Here is a 25,078-nt window from a genome sequence, read left to right as displayed (position 1 = left end):
CTCTACCTTGCATCATCTGTTTACCGATCAGATTGTGCACTCATTTACATCTCTTCCATTTTTTGCAGCTAACCCCCAAATGAAAAATGCATATAACTAGACTTACATTAACCACATTAAGTTTGGATAGGCAAATCATAGGAGGAAATCTGAGCAAAGTGCAGCGTTTGAGAGTCTTCGTGCATATAAAGCCTCAATTTAATGTCTTAATTCCTCTAAGACCGAGTAAACTACACAAAGGCCTAAATTTAATGTTTGCGAAACGTACCAGTTTCAAGTGCAAATAGCTACTTGGAATACGTTTAACTGGAAGGGAATCTAATTAAAACATTTTTTTTTTATTGCCACTATTCTTGGAGGTCATTTATAAGATAGAGACAACAAGAGTGGACAACTCCTATCAACAGCACCCCCTTGCACTCTGTTAACGGCAGGACTGGAACGCCTGGAGGAAACTGCGTTCCGGGGTCTTCCGGAAGCGCCCTCGGGCCGGAGGCTGTGCGCATGCGCGGACGCGGCGCGGGCCCGCGCGGGCCGGCCTCGACCCCTGCCGCACCTGAGGGTGACTGCGCACGCGTGGCTACTGAGTGGACGAACCTGGGCGCGAAGGTGGGGTCGCTTCCGCGCCGGTCTGCGGCTTCGGAGTCGGTTGTGGTTTCTTTTTTCCGTTCGTCACCCTTTCTCCAGTGCAGCGAGGGCGGAGGGATTCAGTTAATGGTGTCTGGGGACGGAGGGCGAGCTGCAGTCGAGCCGAGAGGGAGCGCGGTTCCTGCGCCGCGTGACCTGGCCTCGTGGGCTGGGGCCCGTGAGGAGCGGCCCAACCTGGGCTTAGGCGGCCCGGGTGCGGAGGAGAAAACTTAACCCCCAGGCCAGGGCAGCAAGAGAACTCCGCTCCGGTCACGTGGGATTGGGCCCACTACCCTGTGCTGCTTTGACCGGGACGTTCGAGCCCCCACACCCGTCTGCCGGGGCCTTAGGAGGCAGGGCCTCTCTGCCGGGCGCGGGGTGTAGAGAGGAGTAGGCGAGACCTCAGCCCCCGAGAGGCTGGCGGGGACACGCGAAACTTGGCAGTGCACGAGGGCAGTAGCGTCTTAGTGGTACGGTATGATCAAAGTAAAGGACCTGCCTGGGGCCGGGGACACTTCCGGGGTGGGGAGGGGATGATGTGTAAGACCGGAAGGGTGTCTTGATCGGGGTTGAGGTCACGTGGAGGTATACGTCGCAGTTCATCGCACTGTACACTTAGGATCTGTATGTGTTTCGCCCTGGGTAAATATAACCTCACTTTTTTGAAGTTAATTTTTTAAATAACAGGATAAATAGAATTTTAGAAAACGAGAGGAAAGGAGGCGTTTTAGGCAGGGAAAACTACATATGCAAAGATAAAAAGAAAATGAAAGATTATGGCCCTTTTCTGACAGTAAATCGGATTCAGGGTAGAATCATAGGGCAATATGCAAAATATATGTAGGGAACATCTAGATTATTCTTACCTGTTCGCAGAGGGAGCCTCACAGACTACCTCAGATTTCCCCTCTCCCCACCGCACCCCGCAGTTAAGTGCCTGGGATGAATTCTAGGTTAATGCTCACCCCACTGGATCACACCTACTTGACTAAAATAACTTGCAGAAGGCAATATGATACTGTGTGAATTTATACAGTGGGGGAGGGAGTGGCTTGCTTTAAGTAAAACTGATATATAGCAATTGTAGAATTGTATACATTTGAAATGTAATTGAATTTGCATATTGCTTTTGAGGATTACACTGGTTATATTGAGTTAAGTACTGTTTAAAGCAATAGAAAGCAACCACAGTACACTAGGAGCCTGCTAATCCCTACTGATGCTGCACGTTAATGTGTCCGGCCCTTCGCTCGTGCTGTTCCCTCTGTAATCCTCACTCTTCATCTTTTCTTCTCCCTCAAGGCCAGGTTAGAATGCCACCTGCTGTTTCACTTCTGTTTTCTGCCGGTACATGCTCTGCGTTCTGATCCCATGGCACTAAATAGTGCTTTTCTAATAGAAGGCTCACCACATTATCACAATCATTTGTGTGTTTCTCAGCCGTGGCACTGGAGGCGTTTGGGGCCAGACAGTTGCTTGTTGTGGAGGACCGTCTCGTAAATGGTATTTGCCAGCGTTCCTGGACTCTACCCGCTAGATGCCCGTAGCATCCTTCCCAGTTCTGACAACCAGAAACGTCTCCAGACGTTGCCGAATGTTCCCCTTCTGGGGCAGGTGGTTGCAAAATCTCCCGTGAGAACCACGGTTCTCACGTTTGAGCCATGTAAGGCTCAGCATCCGTTCAATAATAAGATGACGCAGCACTCCCCAACGCTTTTGGACATGAAAATCTCTTTACATCAATTTCATAAACCCACTTAGAAAATCTGTAAACAACACTAAAGATAGGATGAAGTAGTGACTTGAGTAAAAAAATTAGTATATTGAAACTGAAGTTCTTTTAGCCTGGAGCAATGTTTGTTACATAAGCAAATTTCAGTTTTTCCCATTTAACAAGTGATACAATCTTGAACTCACTTTGATAATGTAGAAAACAGTCTATGATTGCTGAAGTTGGCAGCCCCTTCATTCTCCACATGTTCCTCCATTGATCTTATCATCATCCAACTCATACTTTATATTTCTATTGCATATAGTCTGTGCCTCACTAGAATGTAGTCTCCAAGAGGACTGGGATTTTGATTTCCATCACCAAGAACAGTGCTTCGTACAAGGCAGTTCCTCAATAAATGATTACCAAATGAACGGATTTGATCAGCTTTAAGATAAAATTTTATTTTGAGACAAAATTCACGCTCAGGTATGGATTGAAGTGTAATTGCCTTTTACCGCCATGAAAGTAGACAGTTCTCTTAAACTCCTTTTTGGAGTTTGTTACTTTGCACATAATGTCACTGGTTTCTTTTTATGGTTTTCATGTTTTATTTCTAAATGATTAGCTAACAGATTTCAAGCTGCAGTTTGAAAACCCTCTCCACATATGCAGCTGTGGAAAGTGCTTAGTACTAATAAATAAAAATTCAAATATTCCTGTCTGTGACAAGCATATACATATGTACATGTGCCTATATGGATGTACACACACACATATATATCTGTACATACATACATTAACACGTACATACTTTTTCATTTACCTCTTCTAGTCAGTATCATGGTACAGCTTTGATCAGAAACTGGTTGTACACTTCAACTCTGCCAGGAGACGTTGGATTTTAATAGTTGCCCAATTCTTTTCCTGAATGAAAGGAACTCTTAATCCTGAAATACCAAACCAAAATGAGACCTTTTAGTAGGTTGCAGGTCAGTTTGCTATGTTTTCTTAGTCTTTCTCAGTTAGGCATGCACACACACACCAATCTTTGGAATTTCCACCTGGAAATTCTCCAGCCTGAGAGCTCCTGGTATGCTTTCCTAAAAATTTATTCTTTGTGCTTTTGGCAGTAAACTAAAATTACTAATTTAAAGCCTTCATACCATTCCTCAGTGGGACTTTTGCAGACACCTCAATGTTGATTTAAGTTATTTTTATTCTAAATTAAAACCTCAGAGGTAAATAATTCATCCTGCTTTTGATTCTTCCACAACTACAGAATTTAACACATTCTCAAATTCAGTATAAACAAAACTATAAAACAACAAAATTCAAATTAACAGTACATTGCAGACATTGTTTTATTGCTGAATGAGTAGGCCGTTCTTTTGAAATTATGCCTAATTTACTTCACACTGTGTAATGCATCAGTTCTCTTACCAACCACTTGATGCAGATGCTGTTTCTTCTACCTTGAATGCTCTTTCTCCTTTCTTTGCCAATGGGAGAACTTATTCTTTAGATCCTAGCTTAAATATGACTTCTTCAGGGAAGCCAGACAACAGAGCCATGGCAACAATCTAATTACCTTGCTTAACAGTCCGTTGATATCCACTCTAATGACATTTTCCCCCAATATTTTTATTGTGGTAATATACATGTAACATCAGATTTACCATCTTAACCATTTTTAAGTGTACAGTTCAGTAGTGTTAATACATTCACACTGTTGCACAACCATTGCCACCGTCCATCTCCAGAACACTTTTCATCTTGTAAAACTAAAACTATATACACATTAAACAACTTCCTATTCTTCCCACCCCTTAGCCCCTGGCAACTACCATTCTGCTTTCTGTCTTTGTGAATGTGATGACCCTGGGTACCTCATATCAGTGGAATCATAGAGTATTTGTCTTTCTGTTACTGACTTTTTTCACTTAGCATGATGTCCTCAACGTTCATCCATGTTGTAGCCATGTATCAGAATTTTCTTCCTTTTGGAGTCTGAATGATATTCCTTTGTATATCCATTCGTCTGTTGATAGACATTTGGGTATCAATCAGTCTCTTAAACCTGGAGAACAAAAAGTAGAGTTATAAATTGAAGTTACAGTAATACTAGCATTTATAATTGCCCACATTTACCTTTCCTGAGATCCTGAGATTTTTTTTTCTACATATGACTCTACACTGTCTAGTGTCCTTTCATTTCTTTTTTTTTTTTTTTAAGTCTATTATTTTGAGAAAGGAAGAGTGCAAGTGGGGGAGAGGCAGAGAGAGAGGGAGAGAGAGAGAATCCCAAACAGGCTCCACACTGACAGTGCAGAGCCTAGTACTTGGCTCAAACTTAGGAACTGTGAGATCATGACCTGAGCCAAAATCAAGGGTCAGATGCTTAACTGAATCACCCAGGCATGCCTAGTGTGCTTTTATTCCGACCTGCCGGACTCACTTTACCAATTTTTGCAAGGCAGGTCTAGTGGTAACAAACTTCCAGCTTTTCTTTATCTGTGAATGTCTTAATTTCTTCCTCACTTTTGAAGGACATTTTCATCAGATATAGGGTTGCTGGTTGATTTTTTTTTTCTGTTCAGCATTTTGAGTGTATCAGTCTACTGCTATCTAGCCTCCAAAATTTGATGAAAAATCTGATGATCTTATTGGTGAGCGCTTTTATGCGACAATGTGTGACAAGTCACCTCTCTTGGTGCTTTCAAGGTTCTGTCTTTGGCTTTTAATAGTGATTATAATGTGTGTTGGTGTGGGTGTTTTCAGTTTATCATACTAAAGTTCATTATACTTCTTACGTGTTTATAGTTCTTTCACCTAATCTGGGAAGTTTTCAGCCATTATTTCTTTAAAGAATTGCTCTGTCCCTTTCTCTTCTCTTTCTGAGACTCCCACCATGTGTATTTTGGTCCACTTGATACAATGGCCTTAGGTTCTGTTCATTCTGTCTTTTCAGCAAACTCAGTAATTCCAATTATCTTCAAGTTTGCTGATTTTCTGCCCACTGTAATCTGCTTTTGAATTCCTCTAGTGAATTTCTCATTTCCGTAATTGTAATTCCCAGCTCTGGAATTCCCTTTTGATACCTTTTTATGTTTTCTATCTCTGTTGATATTTCCATTTTGTTCATACATCATTTTCTTAGTTTTTCCCATATCTTCATTTAATTCTTTTCGCATCTTTCAGACAGTAAGTCTGCCATCTGATCTTTCTCGGGGGTGGTTTCTGTTGTTTTCTTGTGAACGGTCCATAGTTTCCATTTTCTTTGTGTGCCTTGTAATTTTTTGGTTGAAAATTGGATATTTGAATCTAATAATGTGGGAACTCTGGAAATCAGATTCTCCCCCTTCCCAAGGATTTGCTGTTTTTGTTGTTTTGTTTATTATTTTTGTTTTTTGATTGTTGTAGGGCTGTCTGTGCTGAGTGCCAGCCTGAGGTGTAAACTTATCTCAGTTCTTTTCTGAGCCTCCACCTCTTCCTGGGCATGTACAGTGACCTAAATTCCCCTGTCTATGCAGTTGCTTTGTGTAATGATCTAGTCCTTAAATGTCTGGCTCCCAAAAGGAGAAAAAGAGAAAAATAAAGCGAGGAAAGAAGTGTTGGCCCTTTAAATCCCCTGAAGGTTGATTCAGCTGGAGGTGGAAGTAATGACAACAGTGGGAGCCTTGTGGTAATGGCTGCCTGACTCTGTGTCCCCGCCTCCACGATCAGAAGCAGCAGTTAGTGATCAGAACACAGATCCCCAGTATTTGCAGGACAGAGCCCTTACTGCATACCTTGGCTTCCACAAGTTGCGTACAAACTGCTCCGGGAACTTTTGAAATTGTGTGTTCTTCGGTATTGTATTTGTTTATTTGGTGTCAGTTAATTACAGGGCCAAACTAGTGGCCAAAGTTGCTTACCCCTTTGCTGCAAACCAGCTCTCATGGGCACATCAAAGTCCTATCACGAAGCTCCCAACCGCAAACTGTAGAATGTGTGTTTTTACTTGGCGCCCAATAGGGGACATCCCCACCCAGTTCCTTCCCAGTCATCTTAGCAGTAAAGACGGAGTTCCAGGTCTCTGTCTGCTTCCTTGTCCCCACATGTGACAGGTTTCATGTGGCCCTTCATGGGGCACTGTGCCTCTCATTTCTAGGGGAACTGTGAATAATATTAAACACTTGATAGCATATCCTCTCTCAGCTCTGTATATTAAGACTGAACACAAAGTAGAATCATGTGCACAGCTACCTGACACAGGAATAAGAAGTGGGGGATGGGTAGCCACTGCTGAGCTATGTGCCAAGATTAACTCAACTTAACTGGAAGTTGTGTCTTTTGGACGAAACTGCAAGCCTTTGAAGAGATTTTAGAGTTCTAAAATAGCTACATCAGGGCACCTGGGTGTCTCAGTAAGTTGAGCATCCAACTCTTGATTTCAGCTCGGGTCATGATCTCACAGTCATGAGATTGAGCCCCATGTCAGGCTCTGCACTGAGCTTGGAGCCTGCTTGGGATTCTCTCTTTCCCTCTCCCTCCCTCTCTCTCTCTCTGTCTCTCTCTCTCTCTCTGTGTGTGTCTCTCTCTCTCTCTGTCTCTCTCTCTCTGCCTGCCCCTTCCTGTTCACGCTTTCTCTGTGTGTCAAAATAAATGAACATTTAAAAAATATTCTTCTTCAAATGTTGAAACACATCAGACAGATTGGGCCAGTACAGTTGTCTAGGTGTGGAGACAGTCCCCCAGAATCCCCTAGTAGCATGCTCTTCACCATTCCTCCCCGCGGATACCACTCAGACAGTGCCAACCCCCAGAACAGCCTCACCTCTTTGTGACTTTATTCTGAGGCTGTAAAATGATGGGAGTGCTGCACGGATGGCTCACTGCATTGCCGCCTGCGGTTGGTACAGTGATCCCATTTCATCGAGTCCGAGATGCCGTGGACTCTAAGAATACCACCACTTTAAGAAAACATGCCCACAGTAAACTTCTACACCATTATTTTAAAGTTACGTCCTGCTTTTAGAGTTGTTAGAATGAGGAAAAAAAAAAAAATAGGTCAAGGATACTTGGACCTCTGTTAGTTTTAGAACTTCCTGTGAATCTATAAATATTTCAAAATATAAAGTTTAGAAATTAGAATTGGGTCAGAAAGTAGGAATAGTCTTTTTTCAATTAATTTTTTTTAACGTTTATTTACTTTTGAGCGAAAGCGCATGCGTGCATGCACAAGTGGGGGAGGGTCAGAGAGAGAGAGGGAGACACAGAATCCGAAGCAGGCCCCAGGCTCTGAGCTGCCAGCACGGAGCCCGACGCGGGGCTCGAACTCACAAATGGTGACATCATGACCTGAGCCAAAGTCAGACGCTTAACCGACTGAGCCACCAGGTGCTTCCCCCCGCCAAGGAGGAATATTCTTATATCCAGAATATCTGATTCTTTTCAAAAGGAGATTATACCAATTTAAATTATTACCTGAATTAGAGTACCAATATCCTTACATTCTCCTCAGCATTGCCATTCTTTTTTACTTGTTTTACTTGTTTTATCTGTCTACTCTGATTTTGGCCATTTGTTTCTCACACTGGGGATATAGAAGCTAATCAAAATATTGATAAGTGGTTTAGTGCCATGATTTGTTTGATGTATATACAAACAAAGCTTTAGTCAGAAAACAAAGGTAAAACTGTACATAGATGTTCATACTACTTTATTTATAGTAACCAAAAAGTGGAAGCAATCTTAATATCCTTTAATGAATGAATGTTTAAATAAATTTTAGAGGGGCGCCTGGGTGGCACGGTCAGTTAAGCGTCCGACTTCAGCTCAGGTCACAATCTCACGGTCCGTGAGTTTGAGCCCCATGTCAGGTTCTGTGCCAACAGCTCAGAGCCTGGAGCCTGCTTCAGATTCTGTGTCTCCCTCTCTCTCTCTGCCCCTCCCCCAGCTCATGCTCTGTCTGTCTGCCTCTCTCTCAAAATACAAACATAAAAAAAATTTTTTTAAATAAATAAATTTTAGAAGCAGCACATCAGTTTCTATTTTAAGTAAACACACACACACATACACTCTGTTTAGGATATATTGAATCTGTTGATCAATTTGGGAACAATTGATACCTTAAATAATACTGGTTCATCTAGTTCATGAGCATGGTATACTTTTCCTTTTATTTAGGTCTTTTCTAATTTCTTTCAGCAATGCTTTGGAATTTTCAGTATTGAGATCTTAAAGTCTTTTTTTTTTAAATATTTATTTATTTTTGAGAGAGAGAGAGAGAGACAGAGCGAGTGGGGGAGGGGCAGAGAGAGAGAGAGAGGAGGACACAGAATCCGAAGCAGACTCCAGGCTCCAAGCTGTCAGCACAGAGACCGATGCGGGGCTCGAACTCTGAACTTCGAGATTATGATCTGAGTCAAAGTCCTGCACTTAACCGACTGAGCCACCCAGGTGCCCCTACCCCCACCCCATTTTTTAATGTTCATTTTTGCAAGAGAGAGGGAGCGAAATTAAGAGGCAGACACATAACCAACCGAGCCACCCAGGTGCTTCAAGATCTTACAGCCTTTATGTTAAATATATTCAAAGCATTTTTATGCTACTTAATGGAAAATTGCTTTTAAGTTTAATTTCTATTTATTTGCTGCTAGAATACAGAAATGTAATTTATTTTTCTGTATTGACCTTGTACTCTGAAACTTCAATAAACTCATTCTAGTAGTTTTTGTTGGTGAAGTTGGTTATGCTTCCTTAAAATTTTCTAAAAATAAACTTTATAGAGGCACCTGGGTGGCTCAGTTGGTTAAGTGTCTGACTTTGGCTCAGGTCATGATCTCATGGTTCATGAGTTCAAGCCCTGTGCTGACTGACAGCTCAGAGCCTGGAGCCTGCTTTGGATTCTGTGTCTCCCTCTCCCTCTCTCTCTCTACCCCTCCCAACCCTCCTCTCTCTCTCTTAAAAATAAACATTAAAACAAATTTTTTAAATAAACTTTATTTTAGAATAGTTTTAGATTCACAGAAAAATTATGAAGAAAAAAAAAAAAAAAAAAGAAAAATTATGAAGATAGCGTGTTGTTCCTATATACCTATACTCCGTTTCCCCGATTATTAACATCTTCTGTTAGTATGGTACATTAGTCACAATTAATGAACAATATTGCTACACTGTTGTTAACCAAAGTCCATACTTTATTCAGATGTCCTTGGTTTTTATGCAATACTCCTTTTCTGTTCTAGGACCTCATACTGTCTTACCGATAGTCATCGTATTTCCTTAGGCTCCTCTTAGCAGTGACAGTTTCTCATTTTCCTCTTGTTTTCGATGACCAAACAGTTTTGGCAAATACTGGTCAGATATTTTGTAGAACGTCTCTTAATTGGGGTGTGTCTGAGTTTTGGTCATGCTTACACTGGGATTATGTTTTTTGAGGGGAAGACCATGGAAATGAAGCGCTGTCTTCATCACTGCATATCAAGGGTACATGCCATCGACATGAATTATCCCCACTGATGTTGACCTGGTCACATGGATGAGACCATTATTTCCTTAGGATTTTCTCTGTGAATAATCATATCTACAAATAGGGACATTTCTTCCTTTGCAGTCTTTATGCTTGCTTTTTTTTTGTCTTTCTGTTTGTTTTGTTTTTTGTTTGTTTGTTTTTGCCTTCTTGCATTAACTGGAAAGGCCAGGATAATGTTAAATGCATGTGGTGACAGTGAACATCCTTCCCTTGTTCCTGAGCGTAGAAAGCATTCAGTGTTTCACCACTAAGAAAGTATGAGGCGTATGTTTTTTTTCGGTGCCCATTTTCAGATTGAGGTTCCCTATTATAGCTAGTTTGCTCAGAGTTTTTAACATGAATGGATGTTGAATTTTGTCAGATTCTTTTGTAGTATCCATGCAAATGATCATGTGGCTTTTCTCTTTTATACTGTTAAACCAGGAGTCAGCAAACTTTCTGTAAAGGACCAGATAATAAATATTTTAGGCTTATCATTAAAAACAACTGTAGGCAAGGGGCACCTGGGTGGCTCAGTAGGTTAAGCATCTGACCTCGGCTCTGGTTGTGATCTCGTGGTTTGTGAGTTCAAACTTTAAAAGGACAACAACTGTAAGCAATATGTAAACAGAAGGGTGTGGCTGTTTTCCAATACATTTGTTGGCAAAAACAAGGCACAGGCTTGATTTGGCCTGCAGGCCATAGTTTCCTGTAGCTAAAATTGTTTGGCCAACCTTGAGTCAGGCTCCTGAACCTTCTAGGCCCATCTGTGTACTTTGTAAAATCTAGTTTTAGCAAGAACCTTGCTAAATCAGTTTACCCAGAAACCCACCACCACCACTACCACCAATGCCCCCAACCCCCTTTGATATCTGATCACCCTCAAAATCTGATGGGGAGTTGAGCCCAGTTATATACTGACACGTGTTCATGTTAGATTTAATCTGACTTCATTAAAAAAGTTGGGAAGGATCCCTTTCTCCTCTGTCTTCTGGGTGATAAAATTATCAACATTTCTTTATATATTCAATAGAACTCATCAGTGACTCTTCTCAGCCTGGAGCCTTCTACATAGGAAGGTTTTAGTAACAAAATTAGTGTATCTTTGAATGTAAGCCTATGTGTTCCTTAAACGAATAGTTTAATTTTACTTGTTTTTTGAACTTTATAAATCTATCATAGTGTATATACCTTGTGTTTTGCTCCTTCTCTTCCTAGAGGGGAAACTGCTTGTTCATAGAACACTTATTTATATTTCTAGCTTAATTTGTGTGACCAGATATTTTATTAGTTAACTTTTACAGGTAAGTCTTTGATGAAGAAAGGAAAGAGGGAATCAACAGACTATTAGCACGTGAAAATACACTGTCAGTAGTTGGTATATGCAGGGTTTTTTTGGTCTTGGTTTTGGTTTTTTGGTTGTTTTTAGGAATGGCTGGCTCTTTGATTTTGAAAAGGAGAAAAAAAGCATCAAGCAGTTATTTCTCATTTGAAATGGCTGCTCAGCATCTTTTAAACTCTCTCTCTCCCTAAGCATCGGGATTCGCCAGGTTCAGATGGTGTTTTACCAGCTGCCCTCGGTAGGTGGCGCAGGCGGAAGGCCGAGACTGTCCATCAGCTACACCCCCAGAGGTCTTGGAGGAGGAAGGGAGCAACGTGACGAATTTTCTTGAGCAGTCTTTGCTGAAAAGTGTAGACTTTGATGTAAAATGTGACACAAAGCAAATGGAGTGTTGTTGCTACGCTCTTAGATAACTTTTGACTTAAAAATGTGTTTGGCAGCCCCTGGGTGGCTCCGTCAGTTAAGCATCAGACTCTTGATCGCAGGTCATGATCTCATGGTTAATGAGTTTGAGCCCCACGTTGGGTTCTGTGCTAACAGCACAGAGCCTGCTTGGCATTCTCTCTGTCTCCCTCTCTTTCTGCCTTTCCCCTGCTCTCTCTCTCTCTCAATAAATAAACTAAAAAAAATGTATTGACCTGTGTAGTAAGCAATATGACCTCAGTCAAAGGGAAGTTTGGCCTTTGTCATGGCTCTCGGGATGTAACCTTTAAACACTTAAACTTTCCCAAGTGATAGGAAGGTCTTTGTTATTCATGGAGGTCCCTCAGGTCACATCCAGCCATCCTGGTTGGGGGGCTGGAGGCTGACTTCAGCCGGGTGGGCAGTAGTCCGGTCACTCAGGCCAGCATGACAAAGCCTTAATCAAAGCCTGCAGAGCTTCCTTGGCTGGCAGGACTGTGTGTGTATTGTCCCACATCCCTGCTGGGAGGGTGATGCTTCCTGAGGGCTACAGGAGCTTCCTGTTTGGAACTGTCCTGGACCCTGCCCTACGCACCTCTTCCTTTGGCTGGCTCTAATTTGTATCCTTCCCTGTAATAAATGCAACTGTGAGTATAATTGCTTTCAGTGAGTGCTGAGTCTTTTTTGCAAATTAGTGGATGTGAGGGTGGTTTGGGGAAGCCCCTGAACTTGGAGAGGTCAGGAGTCCTTGGGCAGAATTTGCTGTCCAGACCAAGCTTGTGGCTTAACCTAGCAGTCTGGCTAACTCCAGTGGTACCGCAAGAAGTGACTGGCCTGGCCATCCGTTCCTGCAAGACATCTTCCTTTTCTCCCTCCCTGTGTTTTACTTCTTCCCTTTCTCTTTGTCATTCCTTTAAATTTCCATACTTCTTTCCATACTAATTTCAGTTACCCTGTCAATAACACCCCTGAGCCTTAGATCACCTGAACAGTGACACTCGTGGGTGGAAAGATCTCTGATTCAGAGAGTCCACAGTGAATATCTGCACATGGCCATTGCAGTGCCTGAAAAAAACCAAATATGTCTTTAGATATTTATGGTAAAAAAATTCATTCTGCAAGGAGTCTTAAAAATGGGAGAATCTCATTTGTAAAAATGATACATGTAAAGGAAAAGCCTGTATTTGTTAAGCTGTGGTTTAGTAGGAGACCTCTGTGGATGTTTGATCTCAGAAATTTAAAATATGAGTTTCCCTTATAACACCCACTCCCAGGGGCACTTGGATGGCGCAGTTGGTTGGGCATCCGAGTCTTGATTTCAGGTCAGGTCATGATCTCACAGTTCTTAGATGTGGGTCTGAGCCCCACATCAGCCTCCATGGTGAATGTGGGAGCCTGCTTGGGATTTCTCTCTCCGTCTCTCTCTGGCCCTCCCCTGCTTGCTCTCTCTCTAAAATTAAAAAAAAAAATTTTTTTTTTTTTTTTTTAATTAATGAAAAACAAACAAAAACCTCACTTCCAGTTTGGATCCTTGCTGTGAGATAAAAAATTTCTAAATGGCTATTTTTGTAAGTTTATTTATTTATTTTGAGAGAGAGAGAGAGAGAATGTCGTGTGCAAATGGGGGAGAGGCAGACAGAGGGAGAGACGGAGAACCCCAAGCAAGCTCCGCGCTGTCAGCTCACAGAGGCTCACAGAGTCTGACGATGCAGGGCTCCGGGCCCACAAACCGTAAGATCATGACCTGAGCCAAAATCAAGAGTCAGAGGCTTCAATGACTGAACCACCCAGGTGTCCCTCTAAATCGCTGTTTGATGGGAAGGGAAAAAAAATACCCGCACAACATGTTTGTTCATTTATTTGCAGGTTACAGACGATTCGTGAAATGAGTGACTCTGAGGATGATGATGTCCCCCGGCTGTCTTCCCACGCCTTAGCAGCCCTCCAGGAATTTTATTCTGAGCAGAAGCAACAGAGTGACCCAGGCGGGGATGATAAATATAATATTGGAATAATAGAAGAGAACTGGGTAAGTGCATTCCACATGTCTCAGGAAATGTGGGTGAGCTGCTTGCCGATTCTGCACCTGTCCATCCGGTCTGGTGTTTGTCTGCGTCCCGCCTCACACCCACGTCTGCCTCACCTGCCCCTCAGGAGCTGATGTCCTGTGTGCGCTGCTAAGACAGAAAGCAGTCCCCAGACATTGAAGACTGTTTAATTTTTTTTTTTTTTTAATGTGTATTTTTGACAGAGAGACAGAGCATGAACAGGGGAGGGGCAGAGAGAGAGAGGGAGACACAGACTCCGAAGCAGGCCCCAGGCTCTGATCTGTCAGGACAGAGTCCGACGCGGGGCTCAAACTCACGGACCGTGAGATCATGACCTGAGCTGAAGTCGGACACTCAACCGACTGAGCCACCCAGGCGCCCCCATTTAAGACTGTTTAAATGCGGATTTTCCTGGTTCTGACGGTCAGGCTGGTTGGTGGTCAGACAAGGGGACTTTTCAGACAGGGGGACAACATGTCACTTGTGACCAACACAAACTTGTGCTCCCTTCTGTGCACAGACACTTGCGGTTGGTTTTTCTGGTGCCCATTATCCTTGTGGAGGGGGTAAAATATAATACTGCGGTAAATGGGGTAACTAATTTAAACGTGCAATGAAACTCATTTAAATGTGCAATGAAAAAAGATGAAAGGGAGTTCCGAAAAAGATACTAATAGGTTCTAGTGCATAGTATGTATTTAAATTATATTTTTATGGTATAAATAAAAATGGGAATTAAAAATGGGAATTAATTAAATGAGTGGAGGGAAACTAACCTAAGCTAGAACCTAGAAGTGTAAACTTTTGAAGGAGACCGTTTGAAGGAGATACACGAAGCTTGGGCTTTTTGTCTGTGCCTGCCCCTCAGTAGTGGGTTTGTCTCTGTCCATCACTTCCCACCTAGAAGGAATCTCTCACACTCCTTTTTTTTTTTTTTTTTTAAACATCCTTTTACATTTTGTGTCGAGTTTGGATCTCTTAAGTTGTATTAAATTCTCCTATTTACCATCTGTTTGAAACTGACTCGATAAAAATGTTTCTTTACATTTACACTAAATTTTCCACCTACACAAAAGCCTCTTTCTAACAATTCCCCTTCTTTACATGCTTTTGCCTTGTAGCTTGATGCTTTTGTAGGTGGTGAGTATCAGAAACCTGACGGACCACATTATTCTTTCTCCCTTTCCCTCTGCTTAATGTTTTAAGTATTATGTGCTTTTTTTTTCTGATTCTAAAAGTAATCCATGGTTGTTGTAGAAAAATGTAAAAACATGAACACAAAAATAAGTTATTCCTAATCCCACTACTTAGAGTTAAGTGTTTTTATAATTTTGATACTTTGTTTTGTTTTGTGTATAAAATTGAGGAAATCTCCTAGGAAGCAAAAAGAGAAAGAGAGAATGATGCAAGTGCTGGAAAGAAAACATTTTATACAACTAGGGGATGACAGGAGGCTCAGTATTTAACTAATTGGATGGAATTCTAGAAAACTAGAACAGAAAATAAAGGGGAGAGGAAATCTTCAAAGGGGAACATTAGAAAATTTCCCAGACCTGAAGATTCTCATGAAGACACATGGTTACAGGACTCTGAAAATTGTGTATGCAGGTGACAAGATCTTAGAACCTTCCAGAGGAAAAGCAGGTCACCTACAAAGTCTCAGGATGAGTCACACCACACTTCTCAGTAGCTTTGTTAGAAACTAGAAAAAAGTGGGGTAGTGTCTTCGGTATTGGGAGTAGAATTTTGTTCAGCCCAGATTTCAGCTTACTCAAATGTGAAGGATAAAATAAAAACATTTTAGATACAGCAAATCTCATGGTATTGGCCTCCGGGACACTGCTTCTCTGAAGCTGCCAGAGTATGTTGGAAGATTTAGAGGTCGGCTCAGAGAAACAAGCAAATGATACATTTATTAAGTCTAGGAAGAATAAAAGGTTCCATCCTAGAAGGAAATGTGTCATTTGGCCCCACAATGAATACTGGCAATGATTTTAACCAAAAACAGGTTACAACCATATGAGGAGCATGAGGGACAGAGAAGGGTGTGCATGACAGAGCAAAATCCTCATCTGTCATAATATAATACATTGTATAAAGTAGAAAAATCAAGAGATAGCGTTTAGGGGTGCCTCGCTGGCTCAGTTGGGAAAGTGTGCAACTCTCAGTCTTGGGGTCGTGAGTTCATGCCCCACATTGGGCGTAGAGATCACTCAAAAAATAAACTTTTAAAAAGAGCATTTAAAGCATAATATTTGGAAATATGGAGACAGATGATCAAAGGAAGAGTTGAAAGGTGCTTCTGAGGAGTGGAACTCACTGGTGGTGAGACGTGGGGCAGGGACTGTTGTTTTTCTTTGTAAGCCTAGTAGTGCATTTGACTTTGAAAGCCATGTTTATGCAACACTTTGATTAAAAGGAAGATTTTTATTTTTTAGAAGGGTATGAGGAGAGCCAAAACATACAACTGTGCCCTGACAAGGCTGGAGTGAGGGAGAAGGGCATCTTGGTAGCCAACTGTCGAAAACTCTACCCAGATCAAGTGAACTAGAACACCACCCCCACCCCCACCCCCACACCATATACACATGTGTGCTAGGGCTTTCCTCCAGCTTCCTAAGCAAAGAGGGCCGGGGCTTGGCATTTTTCTGCAGCTGAGAATGTTTAGACGTGAATTCATATTCACATATATCCAAATGAATATGTACATTCTGTCTTCAGAAACATTTATCTGCCTTGGTGTTTTCTAGGTAAACAGTCACACAGTGTGCAAATGTTAGCAGTTTTACTTCTTTTTTGACTGTCACTCGCTTATTTCCTCTCTTGCATTAATGCAATGGCTGGACCTTGCAGTAGAATGTTGAATGAGAATATTGAAAGCAGACATTCTTGCCTTCTTTCTTATCTTATGGGGAAAAAATAGATCTTTCATTTTTGTAAGGCTGTTGGTTTTTCCTCGATGCCTTGTATCAGTTTAAAGAAGTTCCTTACTATTCCTGCTTTTCTAAGAGGTTTTTTTTTTTTAATCATGAAGTGGTGTTGAACTTTGTTAAATGTTTTTTTTTTGCACTTGTTGAAATGATCATATGTTTTGGAAATGTTTTTAAAGCTGGATTTAAGAGCCATCAGCGGACACTGGCCGCACACGCTTGCCTCTTCCCACCACTGGCTCCTGGCACGGCCATTCCAGAGGGAGGCCTGCTGGAGAAATGGGCCTATTCCATTGCAGGACAATCCACTTTTCCCGTTAAAATTTAATTTAGAAACGTGAGTGGATGATTAAGGGTCACTAAAAAGTTGAAAGAAAATCGGTAAGCAGCGTGAAGAGGAGCAAGATGACAGCTTACCCCTGAGGGAAAAGACAAGTAACTCGGGAAGTGCTCATGAGGTAAAGAGAGGAGGCGGTGGAAAAGGACCACGGACTGAGTTTCGCTCCTCTCATCCCCGTGGTGTTATTTCACACGTTCTTCCATCCTCTGTTTGTGGTTCTGCTAGTGGGTAGTTGGTCCTAGAGGCTTAATCAGACTCAGGTTCAGTTTCTTGGGGCAAGAGTCACACAAAGGCGGGAGTATGTTCTTCCACCAGCAGAAACATTGACCGTTGTCTCCTTCTGTGGTGTCAGCAGCCGCTGGGACTCGATGCCTAGATTCCAGCAATTAGGGCCTTCTGTCACTTTAAAATAATTCCAAAGAATAGTTAGTTTTAAAAAGAAAAAAAACACTTGAAATGTATGCACATCGGAGTGGTAGACGTAAATTAAAAGGACGGAATTTATGGCAGTTCTAAACTGATTTCAAGTCATTGCTCTGTTACAGCAGTTGAGCCAGTTTTGGTACAGCCAGGAAACCGCTTTGCGACTTGCAAAGGAAGCCATTGCAGCCGCGGGAGACTGTGGCAGGTAAGGTCCAGATTTTGTTTCTCTTTTGTCTTCTTATCTAAATTGATACTGAATACGTCCTTCCAAAATGAGCAGTGGTTTATAAGAAGTGGGAACCGTAGCTGTAGTCCATGGTTTGCAGGACATGATAAATTGAGAACTGCTCCAGTGCTGAAAACTCAGTTCCTAAACAGGAATACAGAAATCTGTTCATTGTAAGATGTCCTACCTCTTCTTTATTTTAACATTTTCTAATCTGTTTCTTACCTTTATACTCCTAAAGTTTGTTTTCCTTTTAAAAAGAAAAAAATTTGTTTTTTTAATGTTTATTTACTTTTGAGAGAGAGAGTGAGAGCACGCGCTCACGCGAGCTGGGGAGGGGCAGGAAGAGAGAGGGAGACAGAGGATCCGAATCAGGCTCCGTGCTGTCAGCACGCAGAGCCCGATGACATGGGGCTCGGACTCACCAACTGTAAGATCATGACCTGAGCTGCAGTCGGTCACTTACCCAACTGAGCCACCCTGGTACCCCTAAAAGAAAAAAAATCTTAATGTTTGACTTCTGAAGTTTTAAAAATACAGGTTTTCTTTTTTGTCACTTCAGTTTTTATCAAAATTTTCACATGCATATAATTTAACGTCAAATGGTCCTACCAGGCTTGTTCAGAAACCATATCCGTGTTGCTCATTTCCCCCTTGAGCACTCCCCTCCCCTTTCCTGCTCCCTTTCAGGGGACGCTTTTGGCATTTACAACCATATTTCTAAATACATGTTTATATTGGCACTTCTTGACCTGTCACTTGTAGACGTTATTTCTTTGTCATAGACTCTAAGTCTAAAGTACTCTCTTGTCCAGCAAGAGAGCGGATGCAGGATTAAAAGCGAGAGATGACTATTGTCCGGGAAAGGACAAGAGCCCTGAATAAGGGTCCTCGCTCCGTTTTTATTAGGATCAGAAGGCTTACAAACATGGTGGTGGACGTGCACGAAGAGACAATGAATCTGTGAACATTAACTCATGGACGCGAGGGAAAGGGGGTCTTGAAGATATTTGGGTTTAGGGGTTTGGTTAATACAAAACAAAATCCTGGGGGCCGGCCAGAAGTTGTTTACAGCAGACATGAGGCCCCACCTCTGTTTATTTTAGCTAGCCTAGGGGCTGAGACAGGTAGAGCAAGCAACCTCGGGGTCAACAAGGCACCTTTCTTTTGTTAATCAGCTCCTCACCTGCAGCCTGCAGCATAGCAGTCTATAGCCCTATTTACCTGTTTACCTAACTTGGTCCTTCCTTCCTGTGAAAGCAGCTTTCTGCTGTAGTACTAAATTGGGGGGCACTTTCGCCCTGAATACCTAATCTTGCTTACCTCATATACCTTTGTATTGGGGGCCTTTGCCCCCCTCTCTGTTCTGGGGGCCTTTGCCCCCCCCCTCACTTTATTCTGGGGGCCTTAGCCCCTCTTCTCTATCCTTATTCACCTAATCTTGTTTACCCAAACTTGGGTGTGAACATCCTATGGCTTTGTAATTCTCTATGCCTTGTTAACCCATTGGTGCAAGCCCAGGGAAATTTCTAAGCTTACTCCCCACGTTTCTTGACTTCTCACTATGGAGCATGAGGATTTAGCTCTCTCTCATACTCCACAGCTGCCACAAGTAGGCATGCTTTTTGTTCACGCTCCTAATAGATTGATCCTAATCTTGGTTAGAACAGGGTTTATATTATGCCAGCATAAATGTTCTTCACAGTTGAACCTTATTCTTTTCCTTTTCTGTATAATTTTTCATTTTTCTGAAGAAAATAATTCTATTTTGTATGTATTTCTGTGTCCATATCATAAATTAACTCTAAGACGCTCCGTGAATCTCCTGTCAGTAAATTCAGTCGTGTTCCAACTCTGTGAAGGAAGTTACTCCCAAGGCTTTGCAAGCTGCTCTTATCTGGACTTGTTGATTTCTGGCTTTGCTACAGGTCTTACTTACCTCGGTGTTCCCTTCACCATCATGCGTCAGAGCCTTTTGCCTCTCTCTTGTTCTGGGTTCCTGTTTCCTGTACCCTAGTTCTTAGTTTACAGCCTTACTTTGGTTGGTACATCCTTCAATAGCTTCCACAGAAAAGGTACATGGGAGGGAAGTGGTTAAACCTTTCGTGTCTACAAATACTTTTATTCTATCCTTCCCCTTGGTTGTGATAGTTTTGTTGGGTATCTCTCCCAGGTTTTGAGGGCATTGCTTCATTGCCTCCAGGTTCCCATAGGTGCTGTTGAGAAACCAACGCCATTCCGATTTCTTACAGGAAAACCTGTGTTTTCCCATCCCTGCCCACTACAAGCTTAGGGTTTTCCCTTAATCCCGGTATTCGTTGGGTCTTGCTGTGGTGCTCTCATCTGTACTGCTTGGAGAACCCTTTCATTCTTTTAACTCAGGTCCTTCAGTTTGGGGAAAGTTTTCTGTCGCAGTCGCAGAGGGGCAGACACCTAGAGACTTGGGGTAGGGAAGAGAATCCCGGGAACGAGCCTCTTAAAGAGACCTTTCAATGAACCCTCCTATTTCTAGCCCCACCTTCACCCCCACTTCTTGAGTGACCTGGTCCTGCAGCTTCCGGAGCCTCTGAGGGCCCTCGGATGTAAACCAGGTTGCTTCTCAGCTTACCTATGACACCTAGTTTGGGATTTGGCTTTTTTGGGTCCACTGAGCCAAATACCAGCTATCCCTTTGCTTTTCTGCTTTTTTTTTTTTTTTTTTTTTTTTTTTTTTAAGTTTCTTTATTTTGAGAGGGAGAGCGAGCAGGGGAGGGGCAGAGAGAGAGAATCCGACAGACTCAGCAGTGGCAGCCCAGAGCACAACGCGGGGCTCGAACTCAGGAGCCACGAGATCACGACGGCAGCCGAAGTCTGACGCTTAACCTACCGAGTCACTCAGGCGCCCCTGCTTTTCTGCCTCTTAAGGGGTTTTTGTTTGGCGGGCTGGTTGGCTTTTGTGGGGTTTTTGGTTTTTGTTTGTTTTGGTCTCCTCTTGAATTCTCTTTGCTCTTGGCGGTTTGTGCTTAAACAACAAAACAAAAGAATTTTACTCACGTTTTATTTAGTAGGTTTTCATGAGGGAGCAAATGTACATGAATGTGCGATGCCTGCCATCTTAAACTGGAAGTCCTGAGTTTTTTGGGTTTTTTTGTTTTTGCTGCTCTTTTTCTTTTAACATTATATAGAAATGCTTATTGGGTTCTTCTTAATGACAGTATTTACACATACTTTCTTTTTTTCCATTAATAAAGGGCTTTGGAAGAAATTTATTTTTTTCTGAAAAGCATCTTCAGTATTTTTTCGAGCTCTGTCGTAATAATCAAAATGAATAGTAATAGTAGCATTTATTGAGCCCTTACTGTGCGCCCTCTCCACTGTTTGTGTGCTCTCGGGGGACGTCCCATTTAAGCCTCCATCGTACTCCCCATCGTAAAGAGAGACTCCAGGGCTCCGGTCGCATCCCCTGCGGAAGGTGACCTGCTGCTGCATGATAAAGGTCACTGCCTCCCCCAGGGTCATCGCCATCCCGCTCTCAGTCCCTGTTGCACCTCAGACCACTTTCCTTTTGCCCCAAGTACGTGCTTTGGAATTGCGTGCAGGTCTGTGGTGACAGACTCTCGGACTTAGTTTGTCTGAAACTATCTGTAGTTCACCCTCTTTCTCAGAAGATATTTGCCCGGGTCGCGGCCTGTTATCTTTGAGCACAGTGAGGACATCGTCCCACGTCCTCTGCCTATCTCCTCACCAGAGCTCTGGCAGCAGCCTGGACTGGGGGCCCCGCTGGCCCTTGTGTCCCTGGGCTGGGACACGCGTGTTTCCCATAGAAGCGTGTGTATCATCGCCAGAGTGTATCACACGCTTCAGTGCCCTGGGGCTGAGAAGCCTTTTTAGCCGGGCACGGGGACCCACCCGGTCCGTGGAACATGGTCTCTGTTCAGAGATGCATCTGCTAGTTTTAAAGTAGCTTGTCCGTACTGCGATTGAATTTTAAGGTATCTTTGCAGAAAACTGGAGCTATTGAGGCATCATTTGGGATTTTTCTTCCTAGATTATGAATATTACAAAGTAACATCAGGGGCTCCTGGGCGGCTCAGTTGGTTGAACATCTGACTTCGGCTCAGGTCATGATCTCGCAATTCATGAGTTTGAGCCCCACATCGGGCTCTGTGCTGTCAGTGTGGAACCTGCTTTGGATTCTCTGTCCCCCTCTCTCTCTGCACTTGCCCCGCTCACTCTCTCTCTCTCTCTCTCTCTCTCTCTCTCAAAAATAAATACTTAAAAAAAATAAAAATTAAAAAAAAATTTTTTTTTCAACATTTTTTATTTATTTTTGGGACAGAGAGAGACAGAGCATGAACGGGGGAGGGGCAGAGAGAGAGGGAGACACAGAATCGGAAACAGGCTCCAGGCTCCGAGCCATCAGCCCAGAGCCTGACGCGGGGCTCGAACTCACAGACCGCGAGATCGTGACCTGGCTGAAGTCGGACGCTTAACCGACTGCGCCACCCAGGTGCCCCAATAAAATTTTTTTAAAAAGTAACTTCAAAAGAATTAATTTGAGACTAAAAGTATTTGAAATAAATGTTGAAATGAGGACCAACATGAAAATAATAAGCAAATTTAAGCCTTGGGCTTTCTAACTTTCTTGCTAATGTGTTCCTAATGTTTTACATTTTTTACTAGAAAAGCACATTTATGTATCCTTTCATACCTTATGAGTTGCAGGATTTTTAAACACCGTATTCTTAAAAGCGAAACAGTGTAGTTTTCTCTTGAAATTTACTGCCTTTACATTAGCTTGCACTGTGATTCCCTTTGAAGAGCTGAACACAGGACCTATATTTTTTAGTGAAGCAGTTGTTATTTAATACCAGTAGCTCTCCATTAAAGATCTTCCATGAATTTGTTCCTTTTGTTTTCCAGAATAGCCTGTGTGAGTGCCCCCAGTGTTTACCAGAAACTGAGAGAGCTACACAGAGAAGACTTTTCTATATACATCTTTGAATATGACAAAAGATTTGCTATGTACGGAGAGGAGTTTATCTTCTATGATTACAATAATCCATTGGATTTACCTGAAAAAATTGCTGCACACAGTTTTGACATCGTAATAGCAGATCCCCCCTATCTCTCCGAGGAATGTCTCAGGAAAACGTCAGAAACCATCAAGTATCTGACTCAGGGCAAGATTCTGCTGTGCACAGGTAGGTGCCGGATTGCACGACTCACGAATGTTGACCAGGAGATATTCCAGTCTTAGGTTCCAGGAGTTGGAAGCGATCTTAGAACTCAAATCCTGAATCCACCACTCACTGTGTGACCTCAAGAAGTTACATAACCAGTCTCTCTGTGCCAGGTTTCCTTATCTGTAAACCGGGACTGGTAACACTACCCTCCTTTCAGCGTTATTGGAATTAAGTGACATGATACACACAGGGTGTGGTCTGGCACATGGTGAGTGTGCTCTGAGTGTTATTTTTACTCACCCTCATCAGGAATAGTAGCAGTGTTTGATCCAGCCTTACATGTGATGAGAGAAATGTGGAATTGATAACGTTAAGCTGAATTGCCCAAGGTTACAGAGCTAGACCGTAGATTAAATTGATCTCACCAGCAGAAGAGTTTTCTTACTGGTGAGAGTGGCATTCTTTCTTAAGGTGGACATGCGGAGCGTTGGCGGAGAACTAGAACGTTACCTCATGGTCTGTCTCCTTGGGGCGGCCGGCGTCCGGGGCCCCTCAGGCTGGGCCGAGCCGGGAGCAGAGCTGCAGGGGGTCTCTTGTCCCTGAAGCTGGAGAATTGTCAAGAAGGTGACTCTGGTTGTCACAAGTAACATTTACCTAAGGGTTATCAATTCAACGGTTGTTTGCTAGCCTTTTGTGCCAGCTGCCAGGCGGGCGGGGGCCCCGGCTTCGTGGAGCCTACCTTTTAGTTTCAGAAGATAGGCTAAAAAATGAAACCGAACAGATGGGAGAGGTGATGACCAATTCTGAGAAGTGTAGTGAAAGAATCAGAAGGGCCCGGCAGGCACTGAGAACCATGAGGGGTGTCCTTCAGGCCGGGCAGGCAGGGGTTCTTGGAGGAGTAGCACTCCAGGGGAGACCTCAAGGGGTGGCCCCCAGGGCCTGTGGCCCCCTGGTTCTTAGAGGGATGCGGGGAGCCCTGCCCCCTCGCGTGTGCAGGTAGCACGGCTGGAGTGGGGGGAGGGGGCGAGAGGGTCCCTTACAGGTGACAGCTGCCATTGTTGGGACTTTCATTGAAAGCTGTCGGCCCCCAACTGATGGGACCCAGTTTGCCTCAAGAAGTGCACTTTCACTCTGTGCTGGAAAGGATTTAGGGCACAGGTGGGAGCAGGCCCTATGAGGGTGTGTCCAGCTGAGACAGGCGTGGACAAGGTGTGTCAGTAAAAAGGTGGGCGGGGGTGGAGCGAGGTGAAGGCAGAAGAGCCTGCTATGCTCGGATGTGGAGGGAAGGGGAGAATCTGGGGCGAACCCTGGGTCTCCTGCCTGCGTGAGCTGCAGAAGCACTTTATGCAGTGGGGTGTCTCGGGAGAGGTGCTCAGAGACACCCAGGGGCTGTGTCCACAGCGGTGGCCGTGGGCCAGGCAGTGGGTGGGACGTGGGGACCAGTCAGCCAGAAGCTGGTGTGAATGAGTTCCAATGAGTTTGCAAGATTAGATGTGAATGAGAGCGGGGTTCTTGACTCAAAGTTGGAAAACACTAGTTCCTAGTAATTATTTTTACTCTCCGTATGTTACTTTGTGGAATGTGCCTTTATTTCTAAATTTCTAAGTGTCTCAGTTTTGTAGAGGTAGGAAAACTATTTTTTAAATTAAAAAGGAGGGGCGCCTGGGTGGCTCCTTCGGTTAAGCGACCAACTCTTGATTTCGGCTCAGGTCATGATCTCATGGTCGTGGGATCGAGCCCGGAGTCAGGCTCCGTGCCGAGCTGAGCGTGGAGACTGGGATTCTCTCTCTCCATCTCTCTCTGCCCCTCCCCCACTGGTGCATGCACACGCTCTGTCTCAAAAGAAACTTAAAAAACTTAAAGCAAAAAAAAAAATGTTAATTAAAAAGGAAAAAAGTAGGTAATTTGCAAATTTGTTGAAGAAAGTGAAAAAGGATATAAAGAATTGACCTTCCCCCATATTTATTGAGTGATACGATCATCTCATTACCTCGCGTATTCTAGTCTAGAACCCCTCACCACTCGTGGTCGCACAGTGGTTGGTATTTCAGGCTTCGAGTTCACTGGGTCTGTTCCCTTCAGGTGCCGTCATGGAAGAAGAGGCAGCGAAACTTCTTGGCGTGAAGATGTGCAAATTTATTCCAAAACACACCCGGACCTTGGGAAATGAGTTTCGTTGTTATGTGAATTATGATTCTGGACTAGACCGTGAAATCTCAGTGTAGATAGTAACATAACACAGTAAAGGATCCTATGTGACGTTTCTCTCTATTTCCTTGGTAGATTGAAAAGCTATAACCTCCTCCTGTCCCCTAGAATGGGGCTGGCTCTGGCCTGATTTCCAAAATAAAGAATACAGCATCTCA

General features: G+C 43.2%; 1 protein-coding gene across 5 annotated transcripts; it reads left to right on the top strand.

The window, feature by feature from the left end:
• The first annotated feature begins 491 nt into the window (after positions 1-491).
• EEF1AKMT1 (EEF1A lysine methyltransferase 1) lies at positions 492-25,078 on the top strand. Of its 5 annotated transcripts, none has more exons than XM_042927532.1 (5): positions 492-609; positions 13,447-13,609; positions 17,444-17,526; positions 22,450-22,730; positions 24,795-25,078. In XM_042927532.1, the coding sequence occupies exons 2-5, from the start codon at positions 13,466-13,468 to the stop codon at positions 24,935-24,937; spliced, it is 651 nt and encodes a 216-aa protein (XP_042783466.1). In that variant the 5' UTR covers positions 492-609; positions 13,447-13,465; the 3' UTR covers positions 24,938-25,078. The 5 variants fall into 5 exon arrangements, with proteins under 5 accessions (XP_042783466.1, XP_042783262.1, XP_042783283.1 ...); XM_042927328.1 differs by lacking the exon at positions 492-609 and adding an exon at positions 768-1,097; XM_042927349.1 differs by lacking the exon at positions 492-609 and adding an exon at positions 768-1,102.

This window comes from Panthera leo, chromosome A1 (genome assembly GCF_018350215.1).
Source record: "Panthera leo isolate Ple1 chromosome A1, P.leo_Ple1_pat1.1, whole genome shotgun sequence".
NCBI lineage: Eukaryota > Metazoa > Chordata > Mammalia > Carnivora > Felidae > Panthera > Panthera leo.
The sequence above is the reverse complement of the archived record's forward strand: the minus strand, read 5'-3'. Positions and strand labels throughout refer to the sequence as shown.

Coding starts and splice junctions, on each gene's coding strand:
- EEF1AKMT1 (XM_042927532.1), top strand. CDS start 13,466: ATGAGTGACTCTGAGGATGATGATGTCCCCCGGCTGTCTTCCCACGCC. Junction 13,610..17,443: donor GAATAATAGAAGAGAACTGG/GTAAGTGCATTC, acceptor GCTCTGTTACAG/CAGTTGAGCCAGTTTTGGTA. Junction 17,527..22,449: donor GCCGCGGGAGACTGTGGCAG/GTAAGGTCCAGA, acceptor TTTGTTTTCCAG/AATAGCCTGTGTGAGTGCCC.